Source organism: Armigeres subalbatus, chromosome 3 (genome assembly GCF_024139115.2).
Source record: "Armigeres subalbatus isolate Guangzhou_Male chromosome 3, GZ_Asu_2, whole genome shotgun sequence".
In the NCBI taxonomy this organism is placed as follows: Eukaryota; Metazoa; Arthropoda; class Insecta; order Diptera; family Culicidae; genus Armigeres; species Armigeres subalbatus.
Genome location: NC_085141.1, coordinates 347,055,474 through 347,077,173, shown reverse-complemented (window position 1 = coordinate 347,077,173; position 21,700 = coordinate 347,055,474). Strand labels below are relative to the sequence as shown.

General features: G+C 38.8%; 1 protein-coding gene across 15 annotated transcripts in view; it reads right to left on the bottom strand.

Moving 5' to 3' along the window:
- Positions 1 to 2,754: 2,754 nt before the first annotated feature.
- The window catches only part of LOC134225970 (serine/threonine-protein phosphatase rdgC), a 278,612-nt gene continuing 259,666 nt past the window's right edge, over positions 2,755 to 21,700 (bottom strand). For 9 of the 15 annotated variants that reach the window (XM_062706438.1, XM_062706439.1, XM_062706440.1 and 6 more), the window contains 2 exons: positions 6,034 to 6,212; positions 5,167 to 5,969 (listed from right to left, as the gene is read on the bottom strand). In XM_062706438.1, coding sequence (XP_062562422.1) covers positions 5,340 to 5,969; positions 6,034 to 6,212 — 809 coding nt within the window. In that variant the 3' untranslated portion in view covers positions 5,167 to 5,339. Of the gene's footprint in view, positions 4,119 to 5,166; positions 5,970 to 6,033; positions 6,213 to 21,700 lie in introns of those variants that run through there. The other 6 variants (XM_062706449.1, XM_062706446.1, XM_062706451.1 and 3 more) reach the window with 6 other exon arrangements.

The window sequence follows — 21,700 nt, the reverse complement described above, 5'->3', positions numbered from 1 at the left end:
GAGAAGTGAGAAGTAGCAAGTAAAAATTGAGAAATTCGAACTGAGAAGTAAGAAACGAGTGGTGTGAACCGAGAAGCGAAAAATGAGAAGCGAGAAGGAAGAAGTAAAAAGTGGATGAGAAGTGAGATGTGCGAAGTGAGAAGTGAAAAGTGAGAAGTGAGAAATAGGAAGGGAGAAATGAGAAGTAAGAAAACGGTAGCGAGAAGTGAAATGTAAAATATGAGAAGTGTGAAGTAAGGAATGATATGCGAATAGTGAGAAGTAAAAGGTGAGCAGTGGAAAGTCTGAAGTAAATGATGAGAAGTGAGATGTGAGAAATCAGAAGTGAGAAGTGAGAAGTAATATGTAATATGTAAGATGTGATATGTAAGAAGTGAGAATCAAGAAGGGAGAAATTAGAAGATAGAAATGAGAAATTAGAAGTGAGAAGTAAGAAGCCAAGAGAATGAGAAGTGAGAAGTAATGTGTAAGATGTGATATGTAAGAATTGAGAAGCAAGCGAAAGCCTGTAAGTGAGAAGTGAAAATTGAGAAGCTGGAAGTTATAAGTGAATAGTGAAAAGTGAGAAATAAGATAAATATGTGAGATTTGACAAATGAGAAGTGAGAAACGAGAAGTGTTAAGTGAGAGTGGAGAAATGAGAAGATAAGTGAGAAATCAGATTTAGAAGTGAAAAATTCAATACGAGAAGTGAGATATAGGATGTAATAAGTGAGAAGTGAGAAAAGATAAGTGATACGTGAGAGACGAGAAGTGAGAAGCATCAAATGAGAAATGAGATTGAGAAGTAAGAAATTCAAATCGAGAAGTGAGATATAAGATGTGAGAAGTGAGGAACGGGAACTGATAAGCGAAAGCCGAGAAATGGGTTTGAAGCGACAAATGAGAAGTGAGAAATTCAATACGAGAAGTAAGATGTGAGAAGTGAGAAGTGAGAAGTGAGAAACGAGAAGTGATAAGTGAAAACCGAAAAGTGAATGGAGGGAAGTGAGTTGTGAGAAGTGAGAGGTGTATGATGTGAGAAGTGAGAAGCAAAGTGTTGAGAAGTGAGAAGTGAGATGTAAAAAGTGAAAAAATGAGATAAAGATGGGAGATGCGAGAATTGAGAAGGGAGAAGTGTACCACGCGAATTTGACGTCATACGTTTCATTGCTTGAATTGCAATCGTGACGTCATGCACGTTTAGCTACACTAATTGAGAGTTCGTTTGGCTACCCTCGGCTTCGCCTCAGCTCGTCTATAATACCTACAGTTTCTATAATCTAGATCTTCCGTTTTGGGTACAATATTTAGATCACTACCCGAGATACGGTCGTCGAGCAACTCAATAACATTATCGAGTTCGCGAGCGGAAGGCAGAACGTCAGTAAGGAACTGAAACAGAACCCGCTGGTGTACCGCCATGATGTTCGAGTCGTAAGGCAAGAACAGGACGATTTTGTCAGCCACCCGGGAGAAGCGAGAAGGTCGACAAAGATGCCACAACTGATGCCTTCTCCTTCCTTGGAACCTCGACTATGGCCGAAGAGGCGATTGATTTCGCCCTGACGACCAACGAGGAAAAGATAGCGCCTCAGGCAGCAAACCGGCGAAGGTGCTCAGGGCAAAGCCAAACAGTTGGCGACAGTAGGCCAAACATCGCCTTGACGAAGCAGATCGGGATGTAGTGGTGCCCAAAGGGCGTTAACCCGAGAAGGCGACTTCTCGGCCCAAAAAAGCGAAAGGCACCAACCAGACGCAAGTCGCCGGGCCGCAAGAGGGTACCTGCCGGCCGGTGCCATCGGCACAAGGGACCGAAAATCCCTGGCAGCTGGTCAGTAGCTCAAAGTGGAAGTCGAGCGCATCTCGACCCGCAAAGAAAGTTAAGGACAGAGTAGAGCATAAGTACACCGACATCGTTGTAGGCGACCGAAAAGCTTTCAGCGCTGGAACAGGATGCGCGAAGCGTTAGACGCACCAAGACTGGTGAAATGATCTTGGTGCTGAAACGTGGAGCGCAAGCTAGCGGAACGACTGGCCCAACCCTAGCAGCACACATGCTTCACATAGATTGCTGCAACTTATATGTGACCAGATTTAGTCACAATCAACCTGCAACCATTTTTGTCTGACTTGTGCTGCTCGGGAAGAGATCTTGGCTGACGGCGCCGAGGTGAGGTCGTTGGGGACGGACAAGCAACTGTGCAAGTGCTAGCAACTGGACGAGGTCACGAACGCGGACGACGTCATCTCTGCCGTCAGAGAGCAGTGCGGTACAAAGGGCGTCCATTTGACACGCAGCTAGCCTACCCTAGGTCATGGAGCGAAGGATGTTGAAATCGGCTGGTCAGTAAGCCCAATAAGCGAACTTCAGCCACCTTCAGTGGACAGGTACTATTGGTATTTAGAGTCGGGACATAAGTCCTACAATTTTAAGAGTAATTCCACATTATCTCTATTTCTGCTTTGAACCCACCCACATCAACTGGAAGGCGCTCGCCCATGGTTTGCTTCTGAATTGGCTATTCCATCATATTTTTTTCGATGACCGTATTGGAAGGATCATTTGGCCGAATATGTCGACCCGTTTTTTTAGTTTTAACGGAAAGGCTCAGCGGAAAATTGTATGGAATTTTCATCTGTATTTTAACGAAACAATCTTTCAACTGGCAACGTGAAGCTATGGACCGATTTGAAAAGATATAATGAGAAAAAATATTATTCCGGGGAATTCGAATATGCTACAATAACACGCTCTGGCAAAGGATGTGCGGCTTTCCTTGTCTTTTATTTATTTGGTAACATTGTCACAAAAACGATGATAGCTTAGTACTGATTTCCATTTCATTAGCTCAATACTCTGATTGATTGTATAGTATATACTCTTAGGACCGAAAAACACTAAATAGGAAAACTTGTATTCAATAACGCTGCTTCGGTAGAAAACTCTAAAAAGTCTAAAATCAATCTATTTGGTTTGTCTTGTTCAATCGCTTTGTCATCATTATCGTTATCCGACTAATTATCATTGAGTTACATAAAAAAAGCGCATCGTTCAATAAATTAGTCATTGCTTTTCTACCACACAACTTACAATCGCTCATTCAAACATCCTCAACCTTATGCCGTAAACGTGCAAATCAACAGACTGAAAATCATTTACAACTAATGAGTCTATTTCTTCGGCTTCCCGGTACTATATCTAAGTAGCGGCAACATTCGCATAAAAGTCTTTTATTTATATCAAGTCAGGCTTAACGACAATACTCATAGTCCACATCGCTCACGGTTGTATGTGGCTAAAACAACTTAGGTGAAAATCAATTCGTCCAGCAAAACGGCAAACGGTGAGTATTTCATATCAGTTTATGTTTGGTTTTTCTTAATCGCTTATTTTTCTCAAATATTCGTTATATAATGCTTGTAGTTATGTAAATTTTGGCAGATTATAACGCTTGATTTTCTCTTTAGTTTAACCGATGGGCTTTATAAAACAGCTAACACCAAACGTGACTTTCGAAATATGTTTCTTTTAGTTTAACTTTGGTGCTTACGAATGGCTATATTTTTTGCTAGAGGTTTATCAAATAGTTCGAAAAATGGTGGTGCATCAAGAGGAAAAAGGGAAAAGAGGTGATTTGTAAATTTGATTTACTTCGATATTGGCCAGTGTTTATCGCTGGGTGCATTAGGTTTCATTATTTTCTTTGAACTTCACATCTATGTAAAACAGTTGAAGGTAGGTTTGCAATGGGAAACCATCGGTTTGCTTGGTACACGTAGAAGTTGATTGAAAGTTTAATCTTAATGATATATAATGTGTGTCTTACCAGGTATTTTAGGATCATCTTTTCAAGATTTGTATCATTTACTTTCAATTCTTTCATTAAAGCTGTTATTCGATTATATTTTACTTGTCGCAGTGACAAATCTCTTTGGTTTATTTGGTAAGTTTCATATTTGTTTTCAATCCTCGGCATAGCATCATGCAAGCATAAACTCTTCCACTTATTTGTTCTGCCATTTCTTCTTTTCCTGTGATAAAATCGAGAAATTCATCTACTTCAACTATTTGTAATAAGCATTGATCCCGTTCTAATTCTTCACTCATCTTATCTTGAATTTATAAGTTCGATTTGCTGAAACGGATGCGGAAACGGAAACGACTTTTAATTTTCTTAGAACAACTTACAAAAGTAATTAATCAGGAACAATTACATTTTTCTTTAGAGATAATCTTCACCATAGCCGACAATAAACTTCAATGAGATCTTTAACACGAAAACGAAACGAAATAGATATCAAACAGAACGTTAAACATTGTTACGGGTAATTAATTAGTCAAAAATAGAATCTACCCGATATGGCGGTCCTCGCACAGGAGAAAACCAATTAAAGTCAACGGCCCGACTAAAAGCGAGCTTCTTCAAAAAGTTGAGTGCCTCAGTTAATCAAACGAGAGAGTACTCTGCATTCAGATGACAATGGAAGTGGAGAATAGAATTTGCTTCTAATATCAGAAGTATAAAATCGGGAAACTTGACGGAGGCAGTCAAAAGCTGAGGCGGCGTGGAGGATAATTTGGTTGGAGCAACTGAGTTTCTTTTTTTTGATGAGGGAAAAGTGATGACTCCCGCATAATGAATTGAATTAGCTTAGATTGTTGAGATTGATGGTGAAGACTACTAAGATATAGCCTGGAATATGGCGAAAACAGAACAGAAACAATTCATCCATAATTGGTTTAGATTTTTAGAGAATAATTAAATTGCTTCGAGCCTTGTCTAAATTCTGTTTGGAGTTTTATGGAATTTTGAAGCCAGTTTCTGTTTAATCGTATTAGGAGCATATTGCCTTTCAATTGATTGTTTATTGGACACATGCTTCCCAGATTGCAGAATAATTATGGTCGTAATTCTTTCTTTTTCATAGGACTGGGACATGGCCGCTTCGCAGCTAAGTGTTCCGCAGTTATTAACTGCGAGGTTTTTAAACCAAGTGGCCATTTTTTATCTTCAGTGTCTGATACTTAAACTACTTCTGGTCTGAAGACCTTATCGTTGAAGTCAGAATAGGTATCTCCATAAGTTACAATCAAGAGGTGGAATTGAATAAAAGAAAAAAAAATTCACTGTTTTAGTGAAAAAATCTTCTCAAAAATCTTGAAAAAATTGTAAAAGCAACAAGTTAATATTAATGAAATTAACTTTGTTGTTCATCCAGCACAAATGAATTTTTTTCCAGATAAGTGGCATGAAACGTGTTCACTTCACCCTCATCACATTAATCACCACCCAACCCAAACCTTACTCCAACACCAACCCTCTTGGATCCGCGACCGCAACAACCCTCAGGCTCCCCTAGGACCCGTCCGTCACGCTCCCGTTACTATTGGCACTGATACTCGTTACTGTACCGTTCGCACTGGCAGCTGAGGCCACCGCCGACGAAGCTGCCGATGCCGCTGCAGCGGCCGACCTACTCTTCTTCACTTCATTGTCCTCCTCGTTCGCCTCGTAATCCGTTTCGTATTCTTCCGAATCTTCTGCTATTTTGGAAGGATCAATCTTTTTATCGCTGTTTCGCTTTTTGTTCCCCTTACGTTTGGCAACCCCGTTCGATTTGGTCCCCTTGTCCTTCTTACCCTTGTCTGACTTTTCGCCGTTCTCGCCCTCCTTCGCGAGGGCCGTCTCCTGCAGTTGCTCCAGCAACTGTGCCTTCGCGTTCTCGCACAACCGGAACGTTTCCAGGAACTCATTCAAATCAACCAGCCCGTCCTTGTTGATGTCCATCATCCGGCACATGTCCAGCAGCTGCTCGTGGGTGTTGTGTGGGAAATGCTTCTCCAGCAGGTCGCATGCTTCGCCGAACTCCTCCAGCGAAATCTGTCCCGAGTTGTCCTTGTCCAGTATTCGAAATATTGCCTCCAAGCTGCTCTTGTTCTTGTACAGCGATTCCGCCACCGATCCGGTTCCATTTTGGGCACATTTCTGCAAATATAAATAACGCAATTATTGATCAAAATCAGACGAGATTTATATAACGCAATCATACAAACGAGTCCGTATCGAGCAGGTGCAGCGTCTTTCGGTAGCTCACTTCCGACACGGAAGCGGTAGTGGCTGCGGTCGGGTTATCCACCGGAGCCAGTTTCTCCCGAAGCATCCGCCACGGCAAACCCAGATTGGTGGCGGCTTCCATCGCTTCGCACCACTTGGTGACGGTGAGCGTACCTGCGGCGGAGCGAAATATGGAAAACAGATCAAGATGGATGTGAGGTGAATGACGAATGAACATTTCTTGCTTTGCTCCCTTGAAGGAGAAATCGAAATCGTGTATACGTTCCGGCCAGAGGCGGGTGAGGAAATTACGGCGAAGAGGCACACCGCGGGTATGCCCTTAGTTGATTTTCCTTTGATATGGAAAATTGCAGGTACGGAAGCGCATTACAATTGTAAAGCAGAAGATGACTTTTTGCTTCATAACGACCTTGACGTAGAAAGTGGAAACGGAAGTATATTTTGATCGTTTGCCACTGAGAAGTGTGCTTTTGAAAGGTAAAATTGCAATCATTTCTTCAATACTGCTGGAAGAAAATTTGCTCAGAATGTGGTAAATAGAGGGAGAGGGTAGACTCTTTGGTCCTCTCCCTTCCCCTGTGTTTTGTCGAGGACCAAAATAGTTTTATTCTTGAATAAAATGATTTGATTTATTCGATGGCATTATATAGCAAATGATTGCAAAATTGTGTTCTTATTAAATTGAAGCTGTTTGCTATTATATGCTAAATAAGATCCCTTCTAGTTCGAATATCGCTTCGAATAACATTTTTATTGGAAATTATTCAAACAAACCCGTGAAGATTTAAAAGAATTCTCCAAAAATAGTCAACGAACAAATTTGAAAATTCCAGACAATTTCTCTTGAAAGCATATAACAATTCGGCACCAACATTTCAAAAGGGCGTAACTGCTTTTGTAAACAAAAGCTTCTCACGTCACTGGTGGGTTAATTTGAGCCCACCCACGCAATCCAATACCACTGATGGAAGCACCGAATCCTCTTCTTCCATTTAAAGGTGCTGGATTGCGTGGATGAGCAAAAATTAGCCCACCAGAGACGTGAGAAGCTCTTGTTTACAAAAGCAGTTTCGCCCGAATTGTCAAAAGCATGTTGGTGCCGAATTGTCCGTTGAAAACAATTTCTTTAAGAAAGTTCTTTTCAGGTTGCTTGGAAATTTCTTCCAAATGTTCAGAATATCGAATTGAATGAATTTTATTTTTCAAATTTTCAATCGAATATGCGCAGATTCTTTTTGTATGTTTCATAGACTATACGTTTGATTCTCACCAGAAATTCGTTCGATTCGATTCCACAGACAATTCGTTTTAAATTCCACACGAAACCTGTACGAGTTGACTCATTTGAAATTTCATACATTGGACCTTCCATGAGTCGATGTTTTTTGACCTAATATCGACTCATGGAGGCAAATTATGCCATTTCAAAAAATATGTTTCGGGTTACTGTGATTGTCCCTTCAAACAGCTTCCCAGGAATTTTCTATTCCACAACTATGTTTCCATGAGTCGATGATGGTCCCTTTAATATCGACTCATGGAGGTTTAACTATAATTAAATCTTCCACGATAAATTTGATTGAATATTGAGGATGAGCATTATCAGGATGACCTTACAATTCGTTATTGTCAATCCGTGCTTGACCAGAACGATTGAAGTTGCACAAGGAGCAAAAATATGAAGTCTGGGATTGGCTTTCCATCATAAATATGCATAATGCAAGAGTTTTATTATTCATAGCGCCAATAGCAGCAATCCTTCTGGTATTGAAAGAAGGGAAGGAATATTTTTTTGACAACCAATAACATTAGAAACCGAGACTATACCTTCTCAAGAAATAAAATTATTTTTAAAGTGCACTTGAAGCACACTTGTAGATTTGTGCCTTAAAACCAATTGGTGTTTTTGGTCCATCTGGTCAAAATCCGGGACGACTTGGAATGCTGGTTCTCTGGGGGAGGTGGCCATTTTTCGATCAATTCCGACATATATCAAATTTCCATGATTTTGCAAATCAAGTCTATTGGAATGTGTTCTGAAGGTATTTGGTCCATCTGATCACATTCCGACGCACCCTGGAATCTGGATCATTTTTTTTATTGATTCCGAAACCTGTCTTGTGATGTGACAAATTTCATGGTTTTGCAAAACAACCGGGGATACAAGATTCCAAGGCGTCCCGGAATGTGACCAGATGGACCAAATACCTTCAGAGCAAATTCCTGTGCACTTGTATTGCAAAATCGTCGTAAACCAGGTTTCAGTATTACATGAGCATGAGCATGATGACCGTGCATTTCTTAGTTGCACCTCCGTGATTGACCAGAACAATCGCAATTGCACAGGGAACCTAACCTCAATGTGCACAGTGCGAGAGCTCTATTATTTGTCGATAACAGTGCTGGCCACGTCCTTGCGGTCCACAGTGTTTCCTAAACCAGGAATCGTAATCGAAAATGTTTTGGCCTTAAAAATTTGATTTTAGAGGCTAAGTGACTTTGGAGAAGTGTTTCAGTATGTTGGCCTCCATATTTTGAAAAAAAAAAAAATGATTGATCCCCCTGAAAGTGAGATGGAAATTCTCTTTCCTCTAATTGTATAGATACATCATTGGTGTCTTCGAGAAAGTTGTAGAAAAAGTTTCTACTAAAAATTTTGCTGTATAATCTTTAGTTCTATGTGCTACAGAAGTCGAGATATGGGTCCACAAAAATCAGGTTTTTCACGATACTCTCGTCAATATATTTTTTAGATTTTCAAATGTTCTACAAATTTGTTCGGCGTGATAAAAAAGATGAACATTTCTAATAAAGTTTCTTCTTATTTTCAATATTGACGAAATTATTGACAATTTTGGATTCAACAGAAGCATTTTAACATTAACTGCATACATTTAGGGGCAAAGTGGGGCAGAATTTTAATTTGGTTATGGAAAGTATAATTCACTAATGGTTGCATTGCAATAAATGTGTGACATAGCTTGCCGTAAGTGCCGTATGGATATATTTTTCTCCATCTTATTGTTATAGATATATAAAAATGAATTGGTCTGTATTCCGCATAACCAAGAATTTGTATGGAAATTTTGTATAGGTAGATCACAACACGCGTTCTCGCCCACTGTGCAAGACAACGTCTAGTTCATGATACTAATAACACTTACGCCAGACCTATGATTTGTATTAATAATAAATTTTCGAAAAGGATTATCGAATCGACGGATGTTTTATAGAGAAATAGATGCCAATACATCGGGGTATCATTATCAACGAACCAGCATTTTATATGGAGAAAGACTTGGCTACAAAAATGGCACTGTTTCGATCCCGCGCCACCAGTGCACTATGGGGAATCCTCATACAAATGGGCGGCCAAACATATTTTTTCAATGAAAACTGTTTCAATGCAACATATATAATGTGAAGAAATATTTAGGAACCTTTTTCAACCTTTTAAGGACCATCGTTAGCCCTTCAAAAAATGACACAAATGAAAAAAAAAATTTTTTTTCAACTTTTTTTTTGCATTTTTTTTTGTTTGTTTCCAATACAGCATGCATAAAATAGCAAACAATCATATTTCTAATGATAATGTTGTTCATTTTTCAATCATTACAAGGTACAGAGAATAAAAACCACAATTTTCAAGAAAACTCTGATTGCAGCGTTCTCGTAAAAGCGCAAATATGCGCAAGCAAATCACTCACTAAAAGGTGGTACTAGGTTTATATTCCAATTCCCCATTTACAGATGAGGGGACATTTGGAGACATTAGGTTTGCGGGACCAATTTATTGCGAAGAATTATGATAATTAAAGTTTTCCTCCACAAATTTTTGATGTTAGACTTTGCGTGCAAAACAAACCAAGCTATATCGAAAAGCTGAGGTTTTAAACTTTGAAATGGTATATAAAACATTATATTTGGAGAAAAATTTACATCATAACATACAAATCAAAGTAAGGGATGATTTATTAGTTTCATCACCTGTTATTACTTCGCCAGCCCATATCTTTTGACTAAATAAACACAGCGCTTCAATATTTTTCGATTCTCTTATCTAGGGTATCTAGTTTCATATGATACAGGGTGTCTGCAAATTATCCTTACAGATTTTGATAGTTTGCTTCTACAAATCAAAAACAGACAATAATGGACTGAATCGGTTTTCCGGTTTTCCGAACAAAAAGGAATTGCCTTCCTACTCACCCGATCTGGATTGAGTTTATCATTCGGTATAGTCTATCTTGAAATCAACAGCCATCAAAACACCGGACATACTATCGAGACATTTGAAATCATGTCACAATCGTCAAAAATGTGTGAAAAGTATTTGTATAGAAACGTGCGGCCATCGTGATTTTTTTCCAATACGATCGAAGGCGTACAACTCAGGATACAGGGGTCATTTTAATGCGAACAAATTTAGCTTGGTTTATGTAGTCCTATTATAATAACATGCAATGCATGCTGGTTCTTTGATTCATTCCAAAAAATATTTAAAAACCTGTCTTGTTGTACGGATAATTTGCAGACACCCTGTATATAAATTAGACGAATTGGAGATAGTAAAGTTTTCGGCCACCCTTTTCCCCATAGTGCAGTGGCGATGTTGGAAATTCATTCCAGATTGTGGCGTCAGTTAGTTATTTTATAGGCGAATCAGGGAAAAAATAGCTCTTCTCAGGACCAGCATTTTCTGAAACGGTTAATTGCGAAAATGGGCTGTTTCGGTGGCATCGGAGCCTGGCATGGTAGCTTGGTTGCTGTTAGTGATTCCATCCATTCAAATTTATTGCATCATCACTCTCCGACACGCGCTTGTGATTCTGCTACCGAAGGGCAACTTTCTGTCGTCGCCAAATGATTAATTTTGCACTTTGAAGAAAATTCTCGGATCTACCTTCCCTTGTGTAAAATAATGGTCCAGCAAAGAACCGATATATTTCCAATAATGCGACTTTTCAATCCCTAACAGCAACAAAACAAAATCAGAATCTTGTGAGGAAATTTTATTTTACTGCTACTGATGCCATCCATTCGAAAAAACTTATTGCATAATCTCTTTCCAACGCGCGCTTGTGATTTTGTTACCGAAGGCAACTGTTAGTCGTCGCCAAATAATTAAGTTTTGCACATTGAAGAAAGTTCATATCAGATGGTGGACCGAAATAAATCGATTTCATTTACAATGACTAATAGAAACAATACCAAATATTCTTGCCAGAAAGTTCGATTTCCGCCGACAACTGCTCAATTGATGAAGACGCCACCTTAGTGAAAATTGTTTACAGCAACAATCCATCGGCAATCGCCGCTTGGACCAGATACCAAGCGATAACGTTTTGTAATTGAAGAAACTTCGCCTTGGGTCTAATTTCTTATGTCCTGATGTTCCTTATCAATAATACGCATTTGAATAATTAACAATTCATAACCAAATTCAGAATCGGTCCACTCTCTGCGGAATCTCGATCATAACGGCTCGCGCGTGCTGGAGAGCAGAAATAATCTCATTAGCCCCGCCCCTTCATTAATCGTTATGAGTGCACATTATATTTACAACCATATCAGATAACAAAAAGGCGGGGCTAACGGGCTTAATTTATTGAATACAAAAAAGCTGTTTCCCAGCGCGCACGAGCCATTTTAATCGGGATTCCACTAAGAGCGGTCTCACAATATTTCAAGCACAGCAAACGCGGAGCAGACACAGCAATGGCAATGCTGAAAATGTGTTCCAAATGGGTGGCGTCTTCGTGAAAAATCATCAAGTGGCTGTCAGATAATTTCAACACAACAGGTTCCGACAAGCATTTAGATGCAGTTAGTTATTGGAAAAGGCGCATTGGGGGAAAAATGGTTCTTCTCAGGACCAGCATTTCCTAGAAAGAAACAGTTGATCACAAAAATGAACCGTTTCGGTGGCATCGGCGTTTGGCGTGGTAGCTTGGTTGCTGTTGCTGTGATTCCATCAATTTAAACATGTTTATTAGACCTCTTCATGTTTTCAAAAAGTATCAAAAATTTAACCGGTCAGCTCTGAATCACAATTCTTAAGCTAAAATAAGCCTCCTGTAAAATTTTAAGCTAATTCGGATGAAATTGGTGGTGCGTCAAGTCGATTTAGTGTTTCTGGGCTATTTTAAGTATTGAAAAAAATCTAACAAGAGATATAAACGCAGAAAACTATCGCAACAACCTCTATACGGAAGCTTTTGGTGTGCTATATAAGTCTTGTGAACATTGCGATTCGTTATGTTCTCGTGTTGATCATGTTTAATTGATTTTCGGGCTTTTGAGTGCATAAAAATACTGTTTCCCCTAAAAGCCGTTGTTCTACAAAATTATTGAATTTAGGACAAATCATTGATATTTATAATATTATTATTCCCCTTTTTTCTCTGGACATTTGAGTAATATAATTGCCAATGTGCAATTTACCGTGAAATTCTTAAAAATCAGAAGCTAAATATTTGTTCAGCGTTGGTGAGCGTCAAAATAATTCATTATACGACACTGATTCAAAGATACCAAAACTAACGTATTTCACTCAAACGTGCACTCAAAGCGTCGCGTGTTACAAGAGCACGATCTAACAAGTACTAAATATTCAATGTCGTATATTTTGTCTTTTTCATGTGAACAGAATTAAAGATTTTTAAATTTTGGGCTTCCAACCTTTTGTCTCTTCGACCTTTTGTCCCGTCGACTTTTTGTGTCTTCGACCTTTTGTCCCTTCGACCTTTTGTCTCTTCGACCTTTTCGTCCATCGACCTTTCGTCCTTCGACCTTTTGTCTTTCGACCTTCTGTCCTAAAGCCGTGCGGTCTAACAGGAATGGGGAAGAATTGATGGTGCAATCACTCGCCAACTGCAAGCCGAGAACACCACTGCACTCGCCACGAGTTAGGTTCTATAGCAGGGGTTCGTCTTGGTTAACGGGTTTGCCAATGTGGTAGGCATGAAAGAGTAGTTATATTCTAATTGGATGTCGAAACGAGCTTTTGTTCATTTCGAGTTCTAACAATGACCTGCAGAATTAATCATGTTAATTCAAGCGATTCAACTAATTCAAGCGGTTGCTAGAACATGAGAATTTGTTACACCTTTTGAGATAATACCGATAAAATTCACAAAAATTTCCCGGAGTGCAAACTGGTCAGAAATAAACCCAGACAATCACACGATATAACACCTTCAATATCTTTCGTACACCGCAAGTTGACTTCTTCTAAAACCACATACAAAAGCACCTTCGCCAATTATTCGAAGCCAGAGTACAATAGCCAGAGCAGAGTGCTTCGATCGTAGGGGAACGGTTCGCCAATTCATCTCATAGCTCCTATTTCCATCCCATCAAAAACAAAGCAATGGTAAGGAATTTTGTTTGTTTATTATTTTTGTGATTTTTTTCAGCAGTGAGCACGCATGTTGACAAAAAGAAGCGACGAATTTGGTGCCATATTTCTTTGTTTAGAGATGAGATGGATATATGTACAGTGAGGGTCTGTCTCAATTGGATAATTAAACTGAAATTAAACTTAAAAGTGACATTTCAATAATTATCGAATAACCCTGCTCACAGAGCAAGATTACTTTTGACAGATATCGAAACATTTTCCATCGATGTCTTATTGTTATTGCTGGGTAGCACCAGCCATTCTTATAACTAGGTGATTTTTTAATTTTCGAACTGTCACTTTTAAGTTTAATTCTCCAAATGAGACAGACCCTGAGATGGAGATCGGAACATTTCCCTACTAAGTGTCGTGTTGAAACATTATGCATAGAAGTGCGATATTGGCCAGCGAACATTCCTCTAAAAACTCCAGCATATTGCCGTTCCATAAAGCCGAGGTATAGAAGTGCACTATTTCGCTTATTTCGCAACCTAATGTGTATGCCTTCCTCTAGGAAAGAGCTCAATAGAGCAATCATATGCTGCTATCCGCTCCTGGTTGCAAGACAATAACAGGTAAAAAGAGCATTAATACTCCGAGTGATTGGCGTTATTCTAATTCGCTCTACCCTCTTATTTACAAAGTTCAAAGTATCTGGTCCGATTCACTGAGCGAAGCGCGAATACGAACAGGTCCGCTAGATCGATACATCGCAAAGGGTAGCACACGTGCAGGCCAACGTATCCAGTGCAATAGGTAGTATCCGTTCATTGATAGCTAGAAAGTGGTATCATCTGCCCATTTTCAGATCCGCAATACAAGCGACACGAACGAGATTCGCCAACAACGAAAAAACAGAAGGCCTTCCATAGGTAAGATTGCGACGAAACTGTGCAGAGTGCGGTGGCTAATTGCACTTGATGGCTCTTCCATAGGCCTTTTTATTTACAGCCTTGCCCTTGACGGCAGACGTAGATCGCTTGTGAAGACCTCAACCGACGTGGTGCATGGCTTGTACGGGTGGTGCAGTAGGCGATTAATATCGGTTCTATTGTGGTTCGGTCGAAACGCAAGACAATTGTAGTGCGACGGAAAGTGTGCAACGTATCACAACACAGCAACGACGGTAGTGGTGAAAGTGTCGTATGCCGGCGGCAAGTACTCAGCACGGTAGAGATAGCCGGAGCAACATCTCATGCGACAAAGGCAGGTCGCACATTTCTGCACAAAGTCGGAGCGGCAACGGCGATGCACCAAATGCAACAAGGGGCCTCATCGATGCAGACCAGGGGAACGACACCCAATTTTTTCACTATGGATTTTGACAGGTTCGCCTGTTCGTGCTTTTTTGGGTGATAAATTTATCCCCCAGTGTCAAATCACCCCAATACTGATTTATTTTGCAATAGTATGTGCGCGAATTTTTAATGTTTACGTTTTTACAGGAGAATATGATGCAAAACACCCATTTCACTCAATAATGCAACATGATACAATCATGAGAAAATAGAGAAAAAATGGACGAACTATAAATTAAAACTATTTTAGACTCGATTCCATGCTTTAAACTTAAGAATGTTCAACTTATTTGCTCAATTCTTTAGAATGCTACTTGCGTAAGGCACTGTCCATGCCTTCGTTCGTTTTATATCATTTTCACCCTGGAAGTTGTTTGTGTTGCATTCGCGTTGCAGTGCACTCGTATTGGTGACTCAGAAAAGATGTGACAAAGATGGCGTAGCTTGTCATCCCCGTGATGCAGACACACTACCAATAGACGAAGAAAAGATGTATGTACTCTAAGGGTCTGTCTCATTTGGAGAATTAAACTTAAAAGTGACAGTTCGAAAATTAAAAAATCACCCCGTTATAAGAATGGCTGGTGCTACCCAGCAATTCCAATAGGACATCGATGGAAAATGATTCGATATCTGTCAAAAGTAATCTTGCTCTGCGAGCAGGGTTATTTGATAATTATTGAAATGTCACTTTTAAGTTTAATTTCAGTTTAATTATCCAATTGAGACAGACCCTAAACAGACTAGTTTTAAGAACATAATGTGGAATTACCACTCAATTAAGCAGTAGGGACACGGCAGGTATTTTCGTCTGTTCGTCATAGTCTCGAAAACCAATAAAAGAGACGCTTTTCTGTAAAACTAATACGTACCAAATCGTATGCTCAGGAGAAACGTTCCACTATAGTGGAGTTTTAGCAAATGTACGTTGCTTTCGTTGGTTTTAGCCCCTACGACGATGGACGGAAATACCTGCCGTGTCCCTATTCATTATTATTTTCGCCGATTTCCTGATTTGGGACAATCTGCTGGGGTTAGAGTTACAGCTACACTTCATTTAATTTGGGGTAGCTGGCCGGGAGTAAAGTTTGAAGTTTTGCCTAAGTTGTAGAGAATTGCGGAAAGAGACGTATTCTCCTTAGGATTAGATACGTTGCGCGCTGAACCTCGTATTTGAAAATCGTATCAAAGTATATGGAAAGATACAAAGTAGGAGGAATGAAACGGGCCTGGGATTGAACCCACGACCTCTTGCGTATGAGGCAGTAGTGGTAGCCATATGACCACCAAGCTCGTTTGTCGCAGACCAGGTTTCAGTATTGATCAAAAACCACCTCCTCAGGGAACCAGCATTCCAGGGCGTTCCAGAATGTTACCAAATGGACCAAATACCCTCGGAACACATTCCTTATAAACGTGCTTTGCAAGATCATAAACTTTGATTCGTCTTAAGCCAAGTTTTAGCAGTGATCAAAAAGGGACCACTTCCCCCAGGGAACCAGTAATCCAGGGTTTCCGGGAATGTGACCAGATGGACCAAATACCCTCAGAACACATTCCTATGGACTTCATTTGCAAAACGATGAAGTTTGATACGTCGCATGCCAGGTTTCGGAATTGAACGAAAAGTGGCCACTTTCCACCGGAAACTAGCATTCCAGAGCGTCTTGGAATGTGTTCAGATGGACCGGAGACCCTAAGAACAAATTCTTATTGACTTGTTTTGCAAAATCATGAAGCTTGATACGTCGCAAACCAGGTTTCAGTGCTAATAAAAAAAAAGTGACCACTTCCCCCAAGGAACTATTCCAGGGCGTCCCGGAATGTCGCCATATGAACCAAATACTCTCAGAACACAGTCCTGTACACTTTTTTACAAATCATGAAGTGGCCAATTCTCCCAGGAAACTAGCATTCCAGAATTCCCAGAATGTCACCAGATGGACCACATACCCTCAGAACAAATTTCTTTAAACCTGTTTTGCAAAATCATGAGCTTTGACACGTCCAAATACGTGTTTCCGGCTTGATCAGGCAGTGGCCATTTTTCAGGACCAGGAGGTTACCCCAGTACTCCCATCGATGTCTCCAGAATCATGTCCATTTTCAAAACGATTATCAATGTTCATCCAACTAAAGGAATTTTGTGATCGATTGCAGTAAACAGAACCGAGTTCCGATGCAAGACTGCTGAGAACCATCATTTTGAAAATTTAGCTTTCCGTCAGGTACGCAATAAAGAGCAATTGTAGAACACTCGTTGCACTTTCCACCCTGCAAATATTCCTGGCCTTTGTTTTGCCTATAGCTATTGTTTTGTAATGAAAAAATCGGAAGATTCGGTAGCATTTGAATTATTTGTTTGAGAAACTGCATAAGTCCATTTTACACAATTTCGAGAAAACAACAAAAAACTGTTTTTGAACAAATTTGCACCGAATCTTCCGATTTCTTCGATACAGATCAATAGTTGTTGGCAAAACTCAACACCCTGGGGCACTTCTGGTGCAAAAACTGTAAGCAGTTTGCTCTTCAAAGTGCGTGGACATATGTAGTTTCTCAAACAAACGAAAAAAAATATCATACATTCCCGAACAAAAATTTTTTTTTCGTATTTTTTGCCAGAATACGTATTTTTGGACAAGGATTCAGAATATATAAAAATCCCATTTTGGCCAAAAATGTTACATATGCAGTTTCTCAAACAAATCTCGCTTAACTTTTCAAAAGGACCTAAGCAATATTTTTTTCATGAATTAATTTGAATACTGCAATCGATAGCTTTCATGTTGTTCTGTTGATTGCGCTATTCAAATTAATTCATGATAAAAATGTTACTTAGGTCCTTTTGAAAAGTTAAGCGAGAAATGGTTCATTTGTTTGAAGACAGTTTTTCTCGAAATATGGTTAGAAGGACTTATGTTGTTACTCAAACAAAAAATTGTTTGTTCGATTTTCCCAATAGGGGCTCTGTGATTAATTCACCATTACCACGGTGTAGTTTTTCGAGTTTAGGTTCATTTGGCCGAATGCCATTTGGCCGAAAGGTTCATTTGGCCGAACGCCATTTGGCGGAAGAGTTAAAATACGTTTCCTTATTAAGTGTGTTATGTGAGTAGTGAGAGGTAAGAACCACTGGTAGTGATAAGTGACTAGTGAGAAATGAGTAGTGTGAAGTTATTGGTAAGAAGTGAAATAGTGATAGGAGAAAAGTGTAAAGTGAGATAGCGAGTAGGAATACGAAGCAAGATCATTTCTGAATGAAGAATAAACAAAGAAGAAGGAAGGAAGAAAAAAAGCGAATCAAGGAAGAAGAAAGAAATAAAAAGGAAGAATGAAAAAGGAAAAAGGAAGAAAAAGGAAAATGGATAAAGGAAAAAAAGAAGGAAGAAGGAAGGAAGACGAAGGAATGAGGAAGAAGAAATAAGGAAGAAGATCTCTGCTCTCAGTTCACCGTTCACTTTTCTCTTCCCACTATTCACTTTTCACTTCTTACTTTTCATGACTCACTTCTCATTTCTCACTCTTCACTAAGGGTATGCGATAACACACTTTTTCCTAACGAAACGAAACGAAATTTGAAATGTCTATGTTGATTCGGATCGAAACGAAACGAAATATGGATTTACTTTCGAGTCTTCGAAACGATACGAAATCAAGGTTCATTTATTTCGAAATTTTTCGAAACGAAACGAAATTTTAATTTTTTTCCGCGGAATTTTTAATAAATTGGTTTTACATTATGTACGCAATTCTGATTTCTCTTTTTCGAAGTCAAATAACTGTTTTGCGACCAATAGAGTTGTCAGCGTGGTTTTATAGTATTGAGCTAAGTAAAAATTTGAAAATGAATGCTTAGATTTATTTTTTTAATGGGATACTCAATTATGTATCCACATCTGCCAGGCGTATACGCAGATAGAGAATTGGTATTACTAGACCAACATTTGAAAAGGGTGCAACAGCCAAAACTTATTCCTTCTTATTCGTTTACATATATATAGGTAACATACTTTTGCTCATTAGAAGAATCTTGTGCATCTTTCTAAAATGCATAAGAATATGTATTTCAGATTGAATTTCACTGATCCATAGCCTTATATACAATCAGCTGGACGAATTGAGCTATTGTCTGTGTATCCTTGGCATATGAGAACAGCTGTTATGGTCAGTATGAGCAATTTTAATGATGTTTCAACCCGTTCTGGATGCCCCCAAATCTGCAATGTTCATTACATTTTGTGCAAATAGTCATAGAAGAGCTTAGCTTGATTAACGTAGTTGCTAATCATAATTAACCATGTTTCTGCACAGCTCACCAATTAAATAATATTCTTGGGAAATGTAATTAAATTATTAATTTATTAATTATCAATTAAAAAAGTTATTCTTATTGTATAATTGCTTCAGAGTTTCCAATTCATGACCAATACCTAACGATGCTCCTTACTGTTTATTTAGGATTAGGAGCGGAAAATTAGTTTAGCACTCTTTGTTATAAGAGACCGAGGAATGCTCTGCATCTCCGTGAGGGCTTCGGAAGAGGAATCGTTGGTTAGTTGAGAAGGCAATTCATGTGAAGCCCTTTGGTAAGCGATTAAATATTTATTGTAAACGAAGTTATTTTGAAAACAAGAAGACGAAAACTGTGTTTCAAATCAATCGAACGCAAGATCAATGTGCTTCGTTTAATAAGCTTTTTAGAGGTGTGCGCCGCCGCCGCCGACATGTTTACATCGGCGCGCGGCCGGTTTTAAATTTTCCACGCCGCTGATCTATATTTTTTCACGCCGATTAAAAATTGAAGAATTCCGCAAAACTTTCTGTGCAAATTCAGAAGATTCAGTGGAAGTTCCGTACAATTTACTGTTAGATCTCAGCAACATCACGTTGAAACTTCAGAGAATTTTTCGTGAAGATGTCAATGATTTTCATAAAAATTCCATACAATTTCTTGTTAAAATTTCGAAAAGCTCTGCGTAAAAAAAAACTAGGCCAAAAATTTCGTGTAAAAATTGCGAAGAATTTACCGCTGAAATAAAAAACATATCATTGAAATTGAATTTGAAGAGTCGTTCGGCAAACAGCCATTTGGCCGAAGACCACAAGGCTGAACGTTGTTTGGCCGAATATGTAGTTTAACCGAAACGAAAAGACTATTTGGTAGAAGCAAGCTTGAGAGCAATTCGATAACTTGTTTTAATGTTGTGAAATCTTCGATTATGTTTACTTAATTGGATATCCAAAACTAATTTTGATATTAGTTTCTGATAACAAAATAAATACACATTTTGATGTCCTACCATTCTATTTAGTTATATACAGCAAAATGAGATAAAAATATGTACTCAATCATAATGATTCATATTTGAAAACAAATTATAAATCATTTTGTCATCATCATGTCAAAATCAAAATATGTTTTGTATATGCTCTCATTATGCTTTCAGACTTTGCTAAGGTTTCTAGCATTAGGTTATTTGGTCGAACAGTTCCTTTGACTGAAAAAAAAACGTCAAAAACTTAATAGCCGAATATGCCCTTTGGCCGAAATAGTAGTCTGGCCGAAAGGGGCCATTTGACCGAAAAGGATATTCGGTCGAAAGTGTCGTTCGGCTGAATTGGTCATTTTGGATATTTTCAAGACATTAATGGGAGAATTTTTTTCACCTCAAACATTTTATGAACTTCCAGAAAATTCAAAGTTTTTCCAAAATATTTATTTGGAAATTATTTTCGTATTTTTGACATGAATTACAATTTTCGAGATCTCTTTGGAATTACTAAGAGGAGCTCCTTGGATTTACCAAGGAAAATTGTTTGGAATTTACATGAGAATCTCTTCAGAGTTTTCACGGGAAGCTGTTCCAAATTTCTACAGGAAAATATTCAGAATATCCATAGAAAGTTCCAATTGAGTTTCTGTTGAGTGATTTTTGTGATTTTTTTGCAGGGTTTAGTTCATCACTAGATGGCTAGTTTGGCCTAGTCAACTTTAAAACAGCGGATAAGTTGCTTAGAATTTTAAAGGATTTTTTGGATTTCTGCAGAAAATTCTTTCTATTTTCGATAAGAAAATCTTGGGCGGTAAACTGGTAATTTGCCGAAAAGCCGTTTACCCTAACAGGTCGTCTGGCCAAAACGATCGTTGGCCGAAAATGCCGTTTAGCCGAAAAGGATTGGACAGAATGGGCCATTTGACTGAACGGGTAATATTGTCAAAAATAAGCGCTCGTTTATCCAAATGGACTTTTTGTCAATTGACCATTGAACAAAATTCCGTAGCCTCTTTACTTTTAAGTCGATACTGGCCTTATGATCAAAAAACATCCAGCTAAGTACCATTTAGCAAAACTGAAAGTTTAACGGAAACTGTTATCAGGTTAATACTGGTTTGGCCAAAATCGACGTACAGCGAAAAGGAACATTTGGCCGGACTTGTAAAAAGTTGTTTGCCCTAACAGGTCATTTGGCTAAAATTCCGTTCGGCCGAAAAAGTCATTCAACCGAATAGATCATCTGATCAAAAACATCTTTCGGTAAGAATTCCCAGAATTGTTTTTCTGTTATGCGATGCCTAAGTGCACAAACTAATCATATACCAGTCGCGAAAACACTTTTTTCGTACAATAGTAAAGGCGATATATGTATATTTCTTATCCGATCGTGCAGGTTTGTGGTAACAAGCTCTGCTTGACAGATAATCCGATTTCATTTGAGTTTGTTTGCTAGAATATGGGATGTCAACAAATGAAACTGAAATAAACTCGTAAAATAGCCTACTGTGCCGGATATAAACTTATTATCTGTGCACCACAATGCGATTTTGATGAAATTTGGATCGGCCAACGATTTTAAACGTGCATTCTTATGCGATGTGGAGTCGTCTGGGTTGTCATTTGGCAGAAATAGCCATTTGGTCCAAAAATGTCCTTTCTGCA